The 21,215-nt window shown below is 42.7% G+C and overlaps 1 protein-coding gene across 7 annotated transcripts; it reads right to left on the bottom strand.

Moving 5' to 3' along the window:
• Positions 1–1,814: 1,814 nt before the first annotated feature.
• On the bottom strand, positions 1,815–17,095 carry kansl3 (KAT8 regulatory NSL complex subunit 3). Of its 7 annotated transcripts, none has more exons than XM_064937331.1 (22): positions 16,859–17,095; positions 16,042–16,314; positions 15,692–15,862; positions 15,414–15,504; positions 15,119–15,304; positions 12,580–12,711; positions 11,105–11,221; positions 10,919–11,017; positions 10,431–10,502; positions 8,858–8,932; positions 8,554–8,711; positions 8,172–8,235; positions 7,801–7,989; positions 7,551–7,707; positions 7,164–7,241; positions 5,493–5,669; positions 5,162–5,249; positions 4,858–4,985; positions 4,319–4,425; positions 4,010–4,208; positions 2,502–2,617; positions 1,815–2,410 (listed from the first exon to the last, which is right to left on the bottom strand). In XM_064937331.1, exons 2-22 carry the CDS (start codon positions 16,251–16,253, stop codon positions 2,408–2,410), a joined length of 2,619 nt encoding a protein of 872 aa, XP_064793403.1. In that variant the 5' UTR covers positions 16,254–16,314; positions 16,859–17,095; the 3' UTR covers positions 1,815–2,407. The 7 variants fall into 7 exon arrangements, with proteins under 7 accessions (XP_064793403.1, XP_064793404.1, XP_064793406.1 ...); XM_064937332.1 differs by having other exon boundaries at positions 2,502–2,614; XM_064937334.1 differs by lacking the exon at positions 4,858–4,985 and having other exon boundaries at positions 4,319–4,409.
• Between the last annotated feature and the right edge of the window lie 4,120 nt (positions 17,096–21,215).

Genomic DNA, 21,215 nt, shown 5'->3' with positions numbered 1-21,215 from the left:
TGGCCACTCGGCCAAACTGAGCAATCGGGTGAGAAGGGCCTTGGTCAGGGAGGTGTGACAGAGCTCCAGAGTTCCTCTGTGGAGATGGGAGTACCTTCCAGAATGACAACCATCTCTGCAGCACTCCACCAATCAGACCTTTATGGTAGAGTGGCCAGACGGAAGCCACTCCTCAGTAAAAGGCACATGACAGCCCACTTGGAGTTTGCCAAAAGGCACCTAAAGGACTCAGACCATGAGAAACAAGATTCTGTGGTCTGATGAAACTAACATTGAAGTCTTTGGCCTGAATGCCAAGCATCACGTCTGGAGGAAAGCTGGCACAATCCTTACGATGAAGCATGGTGGTGGCAGCATCATGCTGTGGGAATGTTTTTCAGCGGCAGGGACTTGGAGACTATTCAGAATCGAGGGCAAGATGAATGGAACAAAGTACAGAGGGATCCTTGATGAAAACCTACTCCAAAACGCTCAGGACCTCTGATTGGGATGAAAGTTCACCTTCCAACAGGATAACAACCCGAAGCAAACAGCCAAGACAACACAGGAGTGTCTTCGGAAAAATTCTCTGTATGTTCTTGAGTGGCCCATTCAGAGCCCGGACTTGAACCCGATCGAACAGCTCTGGAGAGACCTGAAAATAGCTGTGTAGCAACGCCATCCATCCAACCTGTCAGATCTTGAGAGGATCTGCAGAGAAGAATGGGAGAAACTCCCCAAATCCAGGTGTGCCAAGCTTGTAGTGTAATACCCAAGATGACTTGAGGCTGTAATTGCTGCCAAATGTGCTTCAAAAAAGTACAGAGTAAAGGGTCTGAATACTTATGTAAATGTAATATTTCAGTTTTTTTTGGATACATTTGCAGAAATTTCTTAAAACCTGTTTTTGCTTTATCATTATGGGTTATTGTGTGTAGATTGATTGGGGGGGGGGGGGGTGGAAATAACATAATCCATTTTAGTATAAGGCTGTAATGTAACAAAATGTGGAAAAAGTCAAGGGGTCGGAATACTTTCCAAATGCTTTGTAGCTCACTAATGTTGTGTTACTAGAGAGTGTGAATATGATATTTCTCATCATGGATCGCTGAAGGAATGGACATGAACTGTGGGGAAGTTAGTTGACAGAGGTCTCTCGCTATCTTCCTGACGGGTATATGTATCGTCTGCTTATAATAGACAAAGCCTGGCTTATATAAGAGCTAAAACCTAAAACACACTGTCCTCTATCTTGTCGGACCGTTACCCATGTGTGTAACGCAGAAACAGAGGATGCAGAGGATGTCTGCTAAATGAGTAGGTCTATATTAATGCAGCTGCCTGTGAGAATGATTATGCACTCACATCATTTCATGCAAATTAAATTCATTCAGTGCGCAGGAGACGGTTCAATCATTGTATTCTGAATTGGAATACGGTTTGGAGATGATATGCTTGTTCAATTCTTCACTAATATCCAATTGAGCTATTCAAACTTACATGAAAATCCCCAAACGATGGTGCCTAGCATTATCATTACAATCCACCAGCCGCAGAACTTTGGATATAACATTATAAAATTTAGACCAACACATTTTGACAATTAAAGTTCAGTGAAGACAGTGGATTTCTTTCTCTTGATTATATTACTGAAAGGTAAGGACTCCCAGAGAGAACCGCACTTTTGTTCCATTTAAAAGTAAAATGGTTTACAAATGTAGATCTGTAAATTCAAATTTTCAACCCAAGAGTAGTCCACCTACTTAAACATGATCATTGTCACGCTACATAGAAAATATTTTTTCTGAACATGAACTGAGAAATCAATTCCATGGTTCAGCTTTTGAAACATCTTGCCAGGCCAAAAGGCTTTAATTAAACATGAAACAATATTAGCTGTAAAATTCCACCTAGCATAATTCAAAGTTACAGAACAAAGCATATAGAAAAAAACTGTTGTAATGATCTCAAAAGACAGGCTTAATTTAAAGATCCAATGGTCAAGAAAATAACATAACAGGTAACAATTACAATATTTTTCCCTCTACACATATACAACTATCATATGGCTGTTACATTATCCATTGCCTTACAAAAAAGTGTCAACTGAGACCTTGTGACAAAAATAAAATACCTTCAATATTTTATACCATCTTAAACTCTTAACTGATATGAGTGTGACCATACATATACGTTGGGCTGATGACGTTTCCTGCAGCGTGGAGACCGGTCCACTACACAAGTCAATTCACACCATGGGGAAGGAACCATTCGCCAAATGTTCATCTGTTGCATTGGGGAGAGAATAGACATAAGGGCAGGGGGTACATGGCTACACTCCTTTTCTATGGAGTCGGATCATAGCCAGTCCAGTCACTCTCCAGGATGAGCATCACATCTGGCATGATGCGTGCGATCTTTGGATTCATCACTGCAATAGATTATTTTGATTTGAAAACAAATCTTAATTTTAGAACATGTGATGGAGACGTTAACATATTGCTACTTGCAAGAAGACCCACCTTCATATCAGGTGGTTTGGACAGCATCAGTGGCCTCTCAGCCTGGCCCAGCGTAGTCATTCTGCTGGGCTGTCCTCGCAGCATCACAGTTATAATGGTGGGGGCTCTGAGCCCTGCTGCCAACAAAGTGATGGTATGGGTTACACATCTACTCAGATATGTATTCTAGAACTGGGTGTCAAGCCTAGTTCAGACAGCATTTTCCCTCAGACACAGCAAAGCAGACAACATTCCAACAGAAATTCCTGAATAGCATATCCAGCAGTGTGTGCTAATCCAATGAGGGATTTTTTTCTTCTCTAAATCAAATTAAATAGTTCTTAAAATACAACTCAGTGCCCAAGGGCTTATTTTGCATTTTGCCTGTATTGTCATGTCTGGCTTGCTTTTCTCAATGGTAAGAATAGTCCATGTCAGGAGATGTAGACTAGAGAGAGAGATGAGTACCGGTTTACTCTTAGCGTAAATAATTATTAATCCAGGTTTGAACTTTGTACAGAATTACAAAAAAAGAAGCTATCAAAGACAACAGCAATCCTGGGAAAGGAGTGGACAACTTGGATATCGCAACAGCAACACCCATTTCTCGATCAAAAAAAGAAGAATGAAAACATGGGTTATTTTCCAGTCTTTATTGCAATGATAGAAACAGGTGGTATGCCGGATGTGAATATTATTGCTACTTCTCCTCATACTCTTTCCTCTCTACAAAGTCCAGTGAGTCCGTGGGTCCTTGGGTGCATCTGGAATCATGGCTGCTGCTTGCTTGTTGCAGGTGATTTAATTAATGGATTTACAAAATGTAACATGAAGGCCAAGCAATTAAAATGAAACAAACAGAGGCATCTACCGAGTGGACAGATCTGGTGAACAAATGCAGTCTGAACAGGGCCATTGACATCGTCAGTTGTCATGTGACATTTAGGCGATATTCAAAACGCCAAAATGCATGAATGTCCATTTGTTTTTGTCCCTCTTGATTCACAATTATTGTGACAACAATTTTGTATCAATGAGTTCCATGTATCAAGGAAACTACGGGCAAACATGAACATATTCAAAGATTCTCATGTAAGCATTTACATTTGAAATGTGTAGACTAATACATAAACAATATGTATTAAACATGACTTCATCAAACTGCTAATTCCAATGTCACATACACCTGGATCATGTATTCATTGATGTTTTCCTTATGGCTCTTCCAAACATGAACATTAGTACAAAAACACATCATCCCTTACGATACAAATCTGTACACTTTGATGTTACATGGCTGCAAGTCTGGTTTTCCTGATACTGACCACACCTAGGATCCTCATGGATGACTATCTGCATACACATTATTGATCATGCTGTCCACTATCACAGTCAGCTATCTGTAGTGTGGCCAAGGTGACCTGGCGATAGGGCCCGTCCTGCTATTCTAGCTTTTCCGAAAATCAGGGGGTTAAGGAGAACCCTGGGCATTCAGCGTGGCCGCCGTGGTTTGGCAGTTCGGGACGTACCGGCACTCTGGGTGGAGATGTGTGCCAGGCTAGGGAGGCTGCTCGCCAGCTTGGCCAGCCCGCCATTGGTGAGTAGCTGGTGGATGGCAGTGGTCTTGGACAGCCCTCCAGTGGAGACCACAGGCACTGCCCGGAGCAGAGTGCTGCTGCCAGTACCTATGGAGCTAAGGACCTGACCCTGGGGCTTCCCACCAGAGGCCTGAGGGGGATAGGAGAGGTGGAGTCAGTCAGACAATGAGTCAGCACACAGACAAACTCACATTACTGAGTATACTTTTTGCAGGTTCATGAGAAAAGTCCAGGGTGTACCTGAATGCTGCCCATGCTAGCTGTGGTGGTGGGCAGGCTAGGGGATTTGGTCACGATCTCCTGAAGACTGAAACTTAGGCCTTGGAGGAGGCTGCTGGCGGAAGGTGCTGCACACAAACACAGCGAGAATGAATCAGCACTGCTCACATTTACACACAGTCAATACCGAAGGCTCAACAACACAACTACTGGCGACAGTTGAGATCCACCCCTATTCGTCCAATCGACAAAACAACCTCTGGTAGAAAAGTCCGGTTAAGCTTCCATAGATAATGCAGAAGTAACACTACAAGTAATCAATAACATTGTTTGCTCAGATCGGTTGTTCTCATGAAGTGCTCAAAATCAGGACATAAAACAGAACTCTCCCCTTTTTAAATGTGTGATGGATTTGCTGTTCCTCTGCACAACTAACAAATCAGTGAAAATATACTGTACAACGTTTTTGGTTGTAGTTCAGTGTCTAGAGTCTAGACTGTCATCTTTGAGATCCGCTGCTGTGCCGAGTTAGGACAGTCATGCAGGCAGGTAGGAGATACCTTGGGCAGTAGCAGGAGCTTGCGCCTGGACTGGTGAGGAGGACCCTGACACCATGCAACTCTGCAGGTTGTGGAAAGAGCTGGACCCCGAGCTCAGGGCACTAGACACCTCTGTCAGACTACCAGACCTGCAGTAACACACATAACCAGAGCTGTGGTAGCTACCCACCCCATAGTTTTTTTCCTATTCAACAACTTCCAACCGGAGTCCAAAACTCAATCCGTTTGCTGCACAGAGCTGCCCAACAGGAGATTGTCTGGGGAGTTGGAGATCATTGTGTGTCCGTGTGTGTGTCAGGCCTACCGCTGGGATGTGAGGAGTCCAGAGAGTTCCTTGGCTCCAGACACAGTCTGTCCCACAGTCACAGCTAGGGGCATCCCAGAAGGACCCCCTGCATTAGAACAGACAATTTAAAAAAATAATCAAAATCTGATCAGACAACACCACACTATAACATTGAAAATGGTTTCTAATGACTTTAGAAATAGTGGAAATAAGAAAATATTTGATAAACATTCAGATAAAAGCCCCACACATATTACAATTCATTTGGCAACAACTTCCAATCTCTCTTTACTGGATCATTCACTTAGAGATTCAGAAAACTGCTCATAGTTAAATCTGAGCGAGTTACCTTCCTGTGCTGTAGAACTGACAGCGCCCCCTGCTGTTTCTCCATGCAGAATGGTCACCTTAATCTTGGCTCTCTTGGAGGCTTTGGTGGGAGTGGGGCTGGGAGTCTGCCTCCTCTTCAGATGGGCCCGCAGCTCGTCTCTCTCCAGGCCATCGGTCTGCTCACTGGATACAGGAACTGAAACACAGACACAGCACATCACTGACTGGGATAAACAGACCAGACCATTCCAACCCTGATCACAAATTCACTTCTCAAAGTATAATGTAATATACTGAACAAAAATATAAACACAACATGTAGTGTTTCATGAGCTGAAATTTTACATCCCGGTTAGCATATCCCCTTTCCCGAGATATCCCATCCACCTGACAGATGTGGCATATCAAGAAGCTGATTAAACAGCATGACCGTTACACAGAGGCACTTTGTGCTGGAGACAATAAAAGGCCACTCTAAAATGTGCAGTCGTCACACCACACAATGCCACAGATGTTTTGAGTGTGTGCGCAATTGGAATGCTGACTGCAGGAATGTACACCAGAACTGTTGCCAGAGAATGTAATAAGCCACCTCCATCATTTTAGGTCATTTGGTAGTATGTCCAATTGGCCTCACAACCACAGACCATGTGTAACCACGTCAGCCCAGGACCTCCACATGCAGCTTTTGTCTGAGACCAGCCACCTGGACAGCTGATGAAACTGGGGTTTGCACAACCAAAGAATTTCTGCACAAACTGTCAGAAACCGTCTCTGGGAAATTAATCTGTGTGCTTGTCATCCTCACCAGTCTTGACCTGACTGCAGTTTGGCGTCGTAACCGACTTCAGTGGACAAACGCTCACCCTCCATGGCCACTGGCACGCTGGAAAAGCTCTCTCTTCACAGATGAATCCTGGTTAACTGTACCAGGCAGTGGGCGAGCGGTTTGCTGATGTCAAAGTTGAACAGAATGCCCCATAGTGGTGGTGGGATGATGGTATGGGCAAGCATAAGCTACAGATAAACACAATTGCATTTTAACGATGGCAATTTGAATGCACAGAGATACCGTGATGAGACCCTGAGGTCCATTGTCGTGCCATTCACCCACTGCCATCACATCATGTTTCAGCATAATGCACTGCCTCATGTCACAAAGACCTGGACACAATTCCTGGAAGCTGATAATGTCGAAGTTCTTCCATGGCCTGCATACTCACCAGACATGTCACCCATTGAGCATGTTTGGGATGCTCTGTATCGATGTGTATGACAGCGTATTCCTGTTCCCGCCAATATCCAGCAACTTCGCACAGGCATTAAAGAGGAGTGGGACAACATTCCACAATCAAAAGCCTGATCAACTCTATGCAAAAGATGTGTCACGCTGCATTAGGTTTACACTTTTTTATTTAAGGAATCTGTGACCAAAAGCATATCTGTATTCCCAGTCATGTGAAATCCATAGATTAGGGAATTAATTTATTTCAATTGACCGATTTCCTTATATGGACTGTAACTGAGTAAAATCTTTGAAATTGTTGCGTTTATATTTTGTTCAGTGTATGTATAATGCTCACTTAAATTTGTTATATGATCCTGTTAACAATGTACATCAATGATCTGGCAGTAAGAGGGAGATGGCAGACAGAAAGGAAAAGAAAAGAAAGGAGAAAGACATACTTACCAAAGACACAGGAGGGAGTGCCAGGAGGAAGATTTTTCCTCACAAGCATGTTTTGTTTCATAAAAGCAGCAAACTGGGCTGAAATTAATTGAAAAGAAAGGTGGAAGGATAGTCGAAAGAGAGTAGAGAAGGGATGAAAAGATAGTCACGTTCCATTGTGCCCTTCTGATGTCGTTACTGCCCTAATGAGATATGTCCAAGTAAACCATTTTCACCATTCAATATTGCATTCAAATCTTCCCAAGCCCATAGAGCTATTGAAAAACCCATTGGCAAGAGAGTTAAATGACCCATTAAAACAAGCGCACACAAACAAATGTGTCAAATGTGAGAGCTGTGGTGTGTGTGTCTGCATCTGTTTTCGTACATGCTAGTTGGTACACAAACCTTGTGCCTGCTTGTGTGTGAGCACAGTCCCAGACCGCTGCATATGGGTCTTGAGGAGTTGTGTGGCAGTGATCAGACTGGACTTCTGTGCTGGGGACAGTCCCGACGTCTTTGGCTTGGGGCTGGAGGTGGGACTACTGCACACACTGGACAGGTCCTGAGAACACAACCATAAAAACAACGCCAGTCAAATGATCAGCAATGTATATATTATTCTCCCGGAGCATGCCTGAGCTGATGCAGGACATACCTCGGAGCCTGAGGGGGATATTGGTACTCTGAGGGCAGGGGAGGAGGGGCGGCCCCTTTCCAGGTCAAAGGGTAGCTCGCGTCTAGGCTTCTTCTTCTTCTCCGTGTCAAGGTCCCTCAGCTCTCCCGAGCCATGGCCGTGGCTCTCCGCCCGCGTCAGCACCCCCGACAGGAAGTCTGCTATCTCATCCTACACAGGAGAGACAGACGTATATCTGCATGAAAAGCATTTCAATGGAACTCCATGTGAGGAGTTTGATGGCTAGGGTTAAATCCTTAAAATCCTTTGACGTTTTCATAGAATCTTAACCTAAATTTGTTTGAATAAAAACACTATGGCTTCTTTACAGGACAAGAGCGACATGGACCAACCTGAATGCAGCGATCCACCATGGTCTGTGTCAGTCCCTCTGATTTCATCTTTGTAGAGTTGATTCTGAGGAAGAAAAACATTAGGAATGAGAAACAAACTCTGATGCACTCAAATTCTTCAATTTAATAGCCCTGCAGAAAATTACAACGAGCAGTGAAAACTTCAGGCCTTTTGTCTTCACAAGAAAACATTCAGTGACTGAACGCTTTCAACTGCTGCTACCTTTCCGTCTTAAAAATACATATAGTGAGCAAAATGTTTGGAACATGGAATTGCAAAACAAAGAATCGTGATTCATATACAATTGAATGACATATCGTATGGGTACCTAAGTATCGTGATAATATCGTATGGCAATTCCCAGTCCTAGAGTAAACCCACCTGAGGTTGTCGTCGGCTCCCCCCACCACCACCATGCTGTTGTCGGCTCGGAGTTTCTCTCGGAACTCCTCCATGGCCTCTGTGCCACACTGCAGAGCATTCTGACCAACCACAAACAGCACTGGTGTCTTCATGTCCAGCAAGGGGTCGTCCACATCCTGCCAGTCAACAATACAAAAACAGTCAATACACATCTAAGATCCAGAGACATGTGGCAAAATTATGTTGATCTGTGTAAGACAAGTCGAAGCATCATATCTAAATGTCTCCACAAGGCAAGAAACATTTGAGCACATTTCCTTACCCCTCTTGGTCCATTGATGGTTAGCAGTGGAAAGCCAAGACACACCACAGCAGTCAGGTATTCCATGAGAGAGACCTGGGAGAGGACAACCACATCAATATGCGCAGTGCACCAACGTCACATCCACCAATCACAACACAGATCAGAGCTCAGATTCCACAAGGATTGTTTTCAATAACCACCAGATGTTCCGAAAGTATTCACACCTTGACTTTCCACATTTTGTTGTGTTATAGCCTGATTTTTGTCACTGGTCAACACACAATAAATGTCAAAGTGGAATTATGTTTTTTGAATTATTTTATAAATTAATAAAAAATCAAAAGCTGGAATGACTTGACTCAATAAGTATTCAACCCCGCTGTTATGGTAAGCCTAAATAATTTCAGGGGTAAACATTTGCTTAACAAGTCACACGTTGAATGGACTCATTCTGTGTGCAATAATAGTGTTTAACATGCTTTTTTAATGACTACCTCATCTCTGTATCCCACACATACAATTATCTGTAAGGTCCCTATGTCGAGCAGTGAATTTCAAACACGGATTCAACCACAAAGACCAAGGAGTTTTTCCAATAACTTGCAAAGAAGGGCACCTACTGATAGATAGGTAAAATATATATATATGTTAAAAAAAGCAGACTGAATATCCCTTTGAGCATGGTGAAGTTAATGACACTTTGGATGGTGAATCAATACACCAAGTCACTACAAAGATACAGGCGTCCTTCCTAACTCAGTTGCCGGAGAGGAAGGAAACCCCTCAGGGATTTCACCATGAGGCCATTGGTGACTTAAACAGTTAGTGTAATGGCTATGAAAGGAGAAAACTGAGGATGGATCAACAACATTGTAGTTACTCTACAACACTAACCTAACTAACAAGAGTGAAAAGGAAGCCTGAACAGAACAAATATTTCAAAACATGCATCCTGTTTGCAACAAAACTGAGTACTACTCTCTATATTTTAAAGCACAGTGGTGGCTGCATCATGGGTATGCTTGTAATCATTATTAAAGGACTTGGGAGTTTTTCATCATAAAAAAAATAAACTGAATGGAGCTAAGCAGATGCCAAATCCTAGAGGAAAACCTGGTTCAGTCTGCTTTCCACCAGACACAGGGAGATTAATTTCTTTCAGCAGGAAAATAACCTAAAACACTTGAAAATCTATGGGAATACCAATTTGACAGAGACTGAAGAATGTAGAATATAATACATAAGTAAATGTTGCATAATCCAGGTGTGGAAAGCTCTTAGAGACTTACCCAGAAAGACTCACAGCTGTAATCACTGCCAAAGGTGATTCTAATATGTATTGACTCCGGGGGGTTGAATATTTATCTAATCAAGATACAGTATATTAGTGTTTAATTTTTCATAAAAAGTTTACAAAAAAGGACAATTAAATCCCTCTTAAAAACACACTTTGTAACAAAAATATGAAAAATGTAGAGGTGTGAATAGTTTCTGAAGGCACTGTATAACTTTCTGAGCATCACAGAGAACACTCTCAGAAAATGTTGATGACATGTAGTAGACAGAGACAGCAGTCATACAGCAGCCTTACATGACAGGCGATGAGCGCTCCCACATTCCAGCCAACCAGGATAATGGGTTTGTGAGGGAAGTGACTGTGGACCTGGTTCATAAATACATTGAAGGGCAGATAAAGAGACAGACAGTTCTTTGAAAGTTATGTGCTAGACTATCTCAAATTGCAGCAACAATCTAGTCCAGTGGTATTAAAATATGGGGGTAATGCACTGGGGTTGCCAAAAATCTAAATAAAAAAATAAGAATGCCGATTATTGTATGGGACAATATAGAAATGTTTTCCAGAAAGATGATTTGAGAAATAATTGCATTGAGTAAATATATATTTATTGGTTTCTTTTAATTTTCACAAGAGAAAAGTACAATTAATTTCAATGTATTTGTTGAAATGTACCAATTGTACAGTTGGAGATCCTGCTGAAAAAGTTTGAATACTGCAGACGTAGTCCATTAGGAACAGATATTTGGCTACACAACTTCAGGTTCAGACAACAGCCTTACCTCCATGACTTTGGCCCTGACGGTGCCCAACATGTGCTCCAGACACTGAGTGATGCCCACATTGGCTCCACTGTTTACGTGGGTATTTACCGGGATTACCTGAGACAAACATGTTGGTTTATACCTTTTGGGTGTGTATAAAACGCAGTGATGCACAATCACACTTGAGAATGAATAGATACAAACCTTTCCCAAGCAGGAGAGCTGTGACTGCCAAAATCTCATTCGGCGCGAGGTAGAAAGAGCAGGATTGGTGGGCCCTGATGGTGCAATTAAGATGAGTGGGGAGCCAGGAAGCTTGCTCTGCAATACAAAATAGAAATCCAGTCATTATCACATTAATAGCAAATGCAATCAAAGGATCCCAAGTCAATCCAGAAACATTAAAGTAGAATTTATTTGAATGTCCAAATCTCTCTTCTTTTTTCTCTCTTCTTTTTTTAAAGTAAAATGGAATGTTAAAGAAGGGTCATAGACACCTTTGTGATTTCACTTGTTATTGAGAAGCATACCCCAAATAGCAAATCAGTTCCTTATCCTTGTTGTGTAGTATGGGGGCCCCTGAAAAAAAAACATGAACAAATGCTCCAAAAACACCCAAATACGCATCTTAGAAATGCTCTCACTATAGTGATGCAGGTCTTTATATGTACCGCATACTATACGGACACACCCAGCCTGCACAGCAGCTTCGGGGATACAGCTTCAGTCGAACAAAATGGAATATAAAGCTGCAGATAAGGTTCTGAATGAATAAGACCTGCATCACTATACTGATATATTTGCTGTTTCTGAAAGGATGTGTCTTTTTTCAGTTTTTTTTTTACTGCACAACAAGGATTAGGGAGTGGTTTGAGGCAAGTTTCTGAAAAACAAGTGAACTCACAACAATGTCTGGACCATTAATTGTTTTAATGGTCAAAGTTAGGCATATACAGCGGCTTGCGAAGTATTCATCCCCTTGGCATTTTTCCAATTTTGTTGCCTTACAACCTGGAATTAAAATAGATTTTTTGGAGGTTTGTGTCATTTGATATACATAACATGCCTACCACTTTGAAGATGCCAAATATTTTTAATGTGAAACAAACATGAAATAACACCAAAAAAAACAGAACATGAGTGTGCATAACTATTCACCCGCCCAAAGTCAATACTTTGTAGAGCCACCTTTTGCAGCAATTACAGCTGCAAGTCTCTTGGGGTATGGCTCTATAAGCTTGGCACATCTATCCACTGGGATTTCTGCCCATTCTTCAAGGCAAAAGTGCTCCAGTGAATTGGATGGGTTCCGCTGTTGAACAGCAATCTTTAAGTCATACCCCAAATACCACTTTTCCAGTTTTTTTTTATTGTTCATTGTACTTCACTAATTTGGACTATTTTGTATGTCCATTACATAAAATCCAAATAAAAATCAATTTAAATTAGAGGTTGTAATGCAACAAAATAGGAAAAATGCCAAGGGGAATGAATACTTTTGCAATGCACTGTAAAACGGTATTAAGATGAAACTACGAAGCACTTCCTGCCACAACTATCAATTTCATCCCTACTACCATTTGGAATGTGAGCATGTTTCCATTGTCTTTTTAATTCTGACTGCAGTGAATTCTGATTGCTCCCAGAACCACAGACTGGGATTAGCATTAGAGACCTACCGGTTTGTTGTGAGACAGAACGCCCACAGCTGGGTCCCAGGGCCTCTTCAGTAGCAGAGAGAGGGCCTCTGCACCGGCCGCTCCAGTCTTCACTGATGAAGTCAGCAGCATCCTGTCAATCAGCGAGGGCAACTGCACACACAGAGATGTTGAGTCATCCTGGCCATACTCTGAACCTGATTATTACCAAGGGGCTTTCTATTGACATATCCACGATTGTTGTTGCTGCTTTATCAGATCACCACTATGTATTTTTTACTACCTTCTTGCCCATAGCACAGGGTAATACTGAACACATTAAGAAACACCATCTTACCTCTGAAGTTGCTACAGATTTTAACTGAGTGAACAATACTCCACCGATTCTGCCTTCCTCGTAATGATTTAGTTGATAATTTTAATAGCAAATAAAAGGGCAACCATTGATGCCATAGCTCCAATAAAGCTGAAAAAGCCAACATTCTAATGGAGAACCCCTTGGATGAGTGAGGAAACTAATACATTTAAGAAATTACAGAAAGGCAAAACAGAAGAGGATGAAGTCAAAGTTGCAGGTCCATTATGACATTGAGAAAACAACTTACCAGACGGGCTAATTTTTCTAACTTGATCACTAATAATCAGAATAAATCGAGAGTTCTCACTCTTCTTGACCATTAATGGCCTGATAAATCCTAACCCCGCAAACCTATATGAACTTCCCTCCACATCTAACTGTGATGAGTTAGCAGCATATTTCAGATATAAGATAAACATTAGGCTGGGTATCAATCAAGCAAGACCCGATGAGAGTTTTGATGATATGTGCCCTAGCCTACCACGCAGAGGCACTATGGATTTATTTTCCCTGGTTGACACAGACATGCTCAGGAAAGTGATATCACAACTTAAGCCTTCTTGATCCTACCCCCCCCCCCACCCTCAAAACAGATTTTAATTGCATATCTGAAGAAGTGTAAGCTATTGAAAATCACTCCCTGTTCACAGGCACTTAAAAACTGCTATGGTGAAACCCCTTCTGAAGAAAAGTAATCTAGATTATTCAGCGCTTAGCAATTGTCAGCCAATCTCCAACCTTCCATTCTTAAGCAAAATTCTTGAATAATTGGTTTACAAACAGCTAAATTATTTTTTCAAGTGCAAACTGTATTTTTGCAAGATTCCAATCTGGTTTTCAGGCCTACCACAGCATAGAGACAGCCTTAGTTCAAGTGGTAAATGACCCAGCGCAGATGCCCAACAGCTCTCTGTCCTTGTACTCATGGATATGTGTTGCATTCGACACGGTTGACCATGATGTCCTTCTGGAGAGGTGGATTGGCCTAACCGTCTAGTTCTAATTGGTTAAGGACCTACTTAACAGGTCGAGAGTTTTTCACCCTTGGTAAACATAACTCAGAGAAAATACATATCACATGTGGCGTTCCACAAGGCTAGATTTTGGGTTCGGTGCTGTTCAGTTTATACATGTTACCCGTTGACAGCATTATCAGAAAGCACAGCATTGATTTTCACTGCTACGCAGACGATATACGACTTTCCATCTGTGTCACCACAGGATTTTAGCTCCACAGATAAATTAGACTGTATTAATGATTTAAAAACTTGGATGGCTAACAACTTCCTCCAGCTAAATCAAGACAAGACTGAGGTACTTATTGTTGGAGCCAAAGCAGAGAATCTGGATGCACATTTTAATTCACAGGCAATAAAGATAAACACCAGGTAAAAAAGGTGTTATTTTAGATTCTGAATTCAATTTCAAATCACAGGAATGTGAACAAATAGCTTTTTTCCACCTGAGGAACATTCCTCACTCAGGCTGATACTGAGAGACTCATCCATGCTTTTATTACAAGCAGGCTTGACTAGTGTACTCATCTCCTTTCTGGTCTACCCAAGAAAGCCATTGGTCAACTACAAAACATGCAGAATGCTGCAGCACGGGTAATGACCAAGACCAGACAGAGAGCACAAAATACACCGGTTATAAGGTCTCTGCACCGGCTGCCTTTGAGTTTCAGAATAAATTAAGCTTCTATTAGTTTTTAAAATCAATCCACAACTGTGCACTCCAATACATGTCAGACAGGCTTTTAAGTAATTTAGCCAGTGGGTCCCTCAAGTCCTCTAGCACAGAACTTTTAACTATCCCAAAGCCTAGGACCAAGAGGCATGGAGAGGCAGCCTTTAGTTATTATGACTCCAGCCTCTGGAATAGCCTGCCAGAGGACCTGAGGGGGGCCGAAACTGTGGACATTTTAAAAATAGATCTTAAAGTTGTTCAGTTTTGATTGTTATTCTTTAGTTTTTAATCCTCTTATGTTTGTTGTGTAGTAAATATTTCAGTATTCATTTTCATTGTATATTCCTGTTAAGCATATTGTGTTGAATTCCATGTCTGAAATGTGCGGTATAAAAAATTACTTTATTTGACGATTGTCACAGTGATAGAACGTATCCCTCTATATAAGAATGCACGTCCCAACATCAAATAATGTGTACACACATTTTGAGAGAGAAAGAGACAGAGGAGTACCTTGCTCTTGAGTGTCTGCAGTACGTCTAGGTAAGCGGCCAGCATGGCCAGACTGAGGGATTCTATCAGGGTGCTGTGTAGCCACTGGGTCAATTTGGTGTCCCAGTTGACACTGGCCAGTGCATGGCGCACCTTTCGGGCACACTTGTCCACAGCAATCCTGCGCAATACTGGCTCATTGGAGGCCTATGAGTCAGAGGAAGGGATGGTAAGACTAGAGGGACAGGAACTGATAGTCATTGAAACTGAATTACTACCACATACAAATGCACTTAGTTGGTGCATATGAACTCACGTTTTCATTGGCCAGCCGGGCCAGTCTTTCAGCTTGCAGAGCCTTCAGCACCTTATTAAACAACTTGTTTTGAATGACCGACCATCCAGCCCTGTAATACAAGCAGTCAGTAATGAAGTCTGACGATTATCACCATTTGAAATGGAGATTGAGACAAAGACGGTGTATACAAGAGCTGAGCAAACAAGGCATCTGCAACACATAAGTCCTTACAGAACATAGATATATTTTTAAACCTCAATAGTTATTCAAAGGGAGGTCGGGTGGAGGCCACTCACTTGTTGATGTGTTCCTCCCAGTCATCAGGGGGTGGGGGACCCTCAGCAATTGTGCGAGCAAATAAAACATGTCGCTCACACTCCTTCATAACACTGCGTGCTTTCTGATTGTCATAGAGTGGAATAGGTGTAGGCGTGACAGATTCCACATCTATTGACAGGTCTGATTCCCTGCAAAAGAACACAAACACACTTCAGTAAATGCTGTCATCCAGTTTAAGCTGCAACTTTATTATTGTCGTGATGAAGCTACTGCTACAAAATGTAATTTGTTCTGAGACACAGGTTTTCAATGTTAAAATTGTTTAGGCAATGAGTCATCGGTGAGGATAATGAGGGTTGAAACTCACGGAACGGCATCAGGTTGGCGACGGGGTGTGACAAACAGCATGCGCGTGGGCCGGGCACTGCTGGCGTCCGGGTGGGCATTCCATGGCTTAGCATAGCTGTGGTCCAGGAACACCAAGTCCAGTTCACGCTCATGGACAGACAACTGGAACAGCAAAGATGTACCCATCCTCCGCGCTGAAGTCTGGAAGTCCTTGTCCACACCACGGTGCATCCTCTACTGGGGCCCCAAGGGCCCTACAGCTCTGAGACAGAGTTCTGCTTTCAATCCAAGCCTGAGCAAGGAGGAACTGTGATCAATACCACTATCATATTCATCAAACATCATCATGTGACATAACATGTAATTTGTACCCCTCCTCTTTAGCCCACAGCTGGTTAGTACAAGCACCATTCTTATCTATTTTGTAACGTCAGCTTAGTCAAGTGACGTTGACAAACGTTAGTTCGCTAACGAGTTACACGTAAAGTCATTATTTTAGCGAGCTACAGTACATAGGGGAACGTCTCTGAAGAAGCTAAGGTTGATAGTAAAATACACGGCGGTACGCAAGCTCTGCGTTGTTGACATGACGTTACTAGTTGGCTAACTACATGTCTTAGCTAGACGGCTAACGCTAGTTAGCAACAACACGATATATTCATTAAACTAACGTTAGAGCATGGCTAACAGAGGGGGTAACTAACAACTGATAGTTATACAGGGCATTACAACGTGTATTATTGTAGCAAATATTAACAAGGCGAACATTACATTAGCTAGCCAACATGGTAACGTAGCATTAAACCTAGCACGCGCTAGTAGCATCGCCTACTCACCTTTTCATGCTACTTCCATTGATAGCATTACGTATTTGCAATCGAACAATAATTTACACCAAATTAAGTCATATATAAATGTCAACAAACAACCTACGTCTAGATTTTGCCACAAATTTGAGCAGGACGGACGTTAGCTACTAGCTACGCCTCGTTGATATATTAATTCCTTTTGTTTTGCGTGGGCGCGAGCCACCGCCACAGTTAGCTCTGCACACATATACAAAACACGGACTGGATTCCTATTTCTTAAGGACGGTGCATGTTATGGTGCCCAGTGTAGAGGCGTACCGCAGTTACGCCCGTCCTTCGCAAGGTCTTTTTTGGTGGGGAAACAGCTAACTTCCTACAATTCTATAAATTTTGTCATGTGCAGTTTTATGGCCAAGCTCATACTAATCTATACATATTGTAATGAGGCTAAGAGAAAATGTTGCTGTTTTAAAGCTGCAATATGTAACTTTTTGGACAACCACACTAAATGCACATAGAAATATGAATTATAGATCTGCCATTCTCATTGACAGCAAGTCTAAGAAGCTGTAGATGTGTTCTATATGCGCCATTTCTATGTTTCCCGTTCTTACATTTCGTTTTTGTGTCTTTTACTTTAGGTTTTGTACACCAGCTTGAAACAGCTGAAAACACAATATTTTTGGTTATGGAAAATATTGTTATGCCACAGAAGCAGTATGTCCCGCCTACTTTGATCCCTTCATGTTCCAATTGTCATGATATTGTAAATTAGGTTAAGTGTTTTTCTGTTGGTTCCTCGGTTGTTGTATGGCCCTGATATGTACACCTATGTGTGATTTTTGGAGCTTCTTCCCACACCATCTACGTATTAGAAGGTCTATGGCGCTACAACAGTACAGTTGTAGCGCCATAGACAGTACAGTAACTTAGTTCAGTTAGGTAGCTAACAGTCACCTGAAGGGCCATCACCCTGCTGACAGCTACAAGGTCTCAGCCCTCAACACCAGGCAGAGCCACCACACCTCTGCTGGCACCATGGTCCCTGACACTGGGCAGGGCCACCACCCTGCTGCCTGCTCAGAGTTCTCCATCCTCGAAACTGGGCAGAACAACCACCCTGCTGCCATGCCAAGGGCCTCACCCACAACACCGGGCAAAACCACCACCCTGCTGCCAGCACCAGGGGCGTCACCCTTGACACCGGGCAGAACCACCACTCCTCTGCTGGTATCAAGGGCCTCGACACAGGCACCACCAGACCTGTCCTTCAGCCAGCCAAGAGAAGAAGCAGTGTGCCCTCACTAAACCTCCTGTGTGCATGGACATTCCTCATGAGCCACCCAAACTGCAGCAGTGGGCCAAACAGACACCCCACAAACCAGAGAACGAGCAGCTGGCATGGGGAAAACATTAGATCCACACCCAACACAAGTCCAGTCAGAGGGAAACACATGGACTTCCAGGTATGCAAACCAGGTTGTCACACCCTCATTCTTGGGTTAATACCCAACAAAACAGGGCTGAAGAACGACAGAGACGCTAAATGTGGTTGAGGAGTGTGCCCATGCCAGCAGCAGCAAGGCTCGCAGGAGATAAATAACCACAAAGTAGTTCAGGACTGTTACAATGTTTCCCAGTTACTGAGAAGTCAAGTCTTAAAAATACTATTATTCACACTGAAAATGCATGCCGCCTATATAGTACCACCGTATGAGTCATAATACCCATAAAACCTAGCGGTCAAACAAGGAAATGGTTCCAATCGTTTTTCCACCATTCATTTTTCCCATTACATTTTGATAACTGTGTAAATCTCTCTAGGACAAAGTGACTTATCAATATATTCGCCTGTATTTGCCCCCCAAAAATGAAATGCTAGTTAGCTACAAATGTGGCTGTCAAAAAGAACTACAAATTCCATGATGATCTGGACAAGAATGACAAATCGAGGATTAACTTGCAGGGATTTGCAGTTTTGCATGATGTCTACTTTGTTGCGAATTAGCATTTTCTAATCTGAGAGTAAATAGAGCTGTCACGATCATTATAAGGAGTGGACCAAGATGCAGCGTGGTATGTTTCCATCCTTTATTTTTGGAATAGAAAACAAAAGAACAAGACCAAAACAAGAACAAAACAAACAAATGGTGATGCTAATAATATGCCCACAGGCAACTATACATAGACGAGATCCCATTGGAAAAATGGCTACCTAAATATGATCCCCAGTCAGAGACAATGATAAAGAGCTGCCTCTGATTGGGAACCATACTAGGCCAACATAGAAATATAATTCACCTAGATAACCCACCCTTAAATCACACCCCAACCTAACCAACATAGAGAATAAAAGCTCTCTATGATCAGGGCGTGACAGTACCCCACCCCAAAGGTGTGGACTATGGCCGCAAAACCGGACTCAATAGGGGAGGGTCAGGGTGGGCATCTACCGTGTCGGGAGCGGCTCCGGTGAGGGGCGAAGTACCCACTCCGCTCGTGGACACGTCATCGGAGGAACCGGACCGTGGCTCGTCGCCGGAATAATCGGACCGTGGGTCATCGCCAGTGGAACCGGACCGTGGCTCGTCGCCGGAATAATCGGACCGTGGGTCATCGCCAGTGGAACCGGACCGTGGCTCGTCGCCGGAATAATCGGACCGTGGGTCATCGCCAGTGGAACCGGACCGTGGCTCGTCGCCGGAATAATCGGACCGTGGGTCATCGCCAGTGGAACCGGACCGTGGTGAATAATCGGACCGTGGGTCGCCAGTGGAACCGGACCGAATAATCCGACCGTGGGTCATCGCCAGTGGAACCGGACCGTGGCTCGTCGCCGGAATAATCGGACCGTGGGTCATCGCCAGTGGAACCGGACCGCGGACCGTCGCCGGGGACTCCGGACTGTCGCCGGATGCTCCGGATTTTAAGTGTTCTATAATTCCCTATGGTAAAAATGAATGGTGGAAAAACAATTGGAACCATTTCCCTGTTTGACCGCTAGGTTTTATGAGTATTATGACACCTCCACTGTGGGGCTCGATAGCGAGTGCCAAACACTGGCCACACATTCTGCAAGATTGATTGTCTATTCAAACAATTTAAAAGTGCTGCCTAGAGCCCACACTTCTATGCAAAAGAGTAATTGATGTTCAATATTTTGTTCATCAATACATGATTGTGTTTCTATCTCCTGCCTTGGTATAGGCTCTGAGATTAAATAAATCAAATCAAATTTTATTTGGTCACATACACGTGTTTAGCAGATGTTATTGCGGGTGTAGCGAAATGCTTGTGCTTCTAGTTCCGATAGTGCAGCAAAATCTAACCAGTAATATCTAACAATTTCACAACAAATGCCTAATACACACAAATCTAAGTAAAGGAATGGAATTAAGAATGTATACATTTATGGACGAGCAATGTCAGAGTGGCATAGACAGTATAGAATAGTATAGATATAGATATAATAGAATACAGTATATAGATATGAGATGAGTAATGCAAGATATGTAAACATTATTACAGTGACTAGTGTTCCATTTATTAAAGTGGCCAATGATTTGAAGTTTGTGTATGTAGGGAGCAGCCTCTCTGTGCTAGTGATGGCTATTTAACAGTCTGATGGCCGTGAGATAGAAGCTTCCCGGTGATGTCTTGTGCAGACTGCACCACCCTCTGGAGAGGCCTGTGGTTGTGGGGCTAAAATGTCACCCATATTGTCAAATATTTTAAATAGGCTACCGGTCTATTTACTTTCAAGCATGGTTGTCTATTGAATGAGCAATGGATAAATGGTAGCACAATATTTGTTGTGTAGCAGGAATAAAGCAGTCATAACAGAAAAGGAGAGGCATGCCCTGCAATATAATCAAGATTTAGGCCTATATGATAAAAGTAAAATAAATATATTAGACACTTGCTGCTATGTGATCTCCCACCAATGACAAATGCATCCGTTTGAGCATCAGGCTTACATTTGAATGTTTTTATTTTACTACCATTATAATTCCCGTGCATCAAACACCTCCATTTCCACCAAAATAACAATATTTGCTTGCAATACAGTTGACCATCCACTAGATCTTGTGTGTACACAAGGTCTGAGATTTACATGGAGAAACATACATTTTCCCCTCAAGTTCCAAATGGCTAAATACCAACCTTTGCAGTAAACTGGTGCGTACAGCGTTTAGTTTTTTTTTGTGCGCACGCACCATTGAAAATTGAGGCCCTGGCCTGCACCTGCCCTTAATCCTGAAAAAGCAGTGGCTCTTATGTAAACAGTATGGTAAGCACTTTTCTCACTTTTGTTTATGGGTGGGGAGGAGGAGAGGGTAGGCTACTCCCAAAGACCCCCTACTTAAAAGCATGTGAAATTCTC

The sequence above is a fragment of the Oncorhynchus masou genome, chromosome 25 (genome assembly GCF_036934945.1).
Source record: "Oncorhynchus masou masou isolate Uvic2021 chromosome 25, UVic_Omas_1.1, whole genome shotgun sequence".
Classification (NCBI taxonomy): Eukaryota; Metazoa; Chordata; class Actinopteri; order Salmoniformes; family Salmonidae; genus Oncorhynchus; species Oncorhynchus masou.
This window is presented reverse-complemented; position numbering and strand designations above follow the sequence as displayed.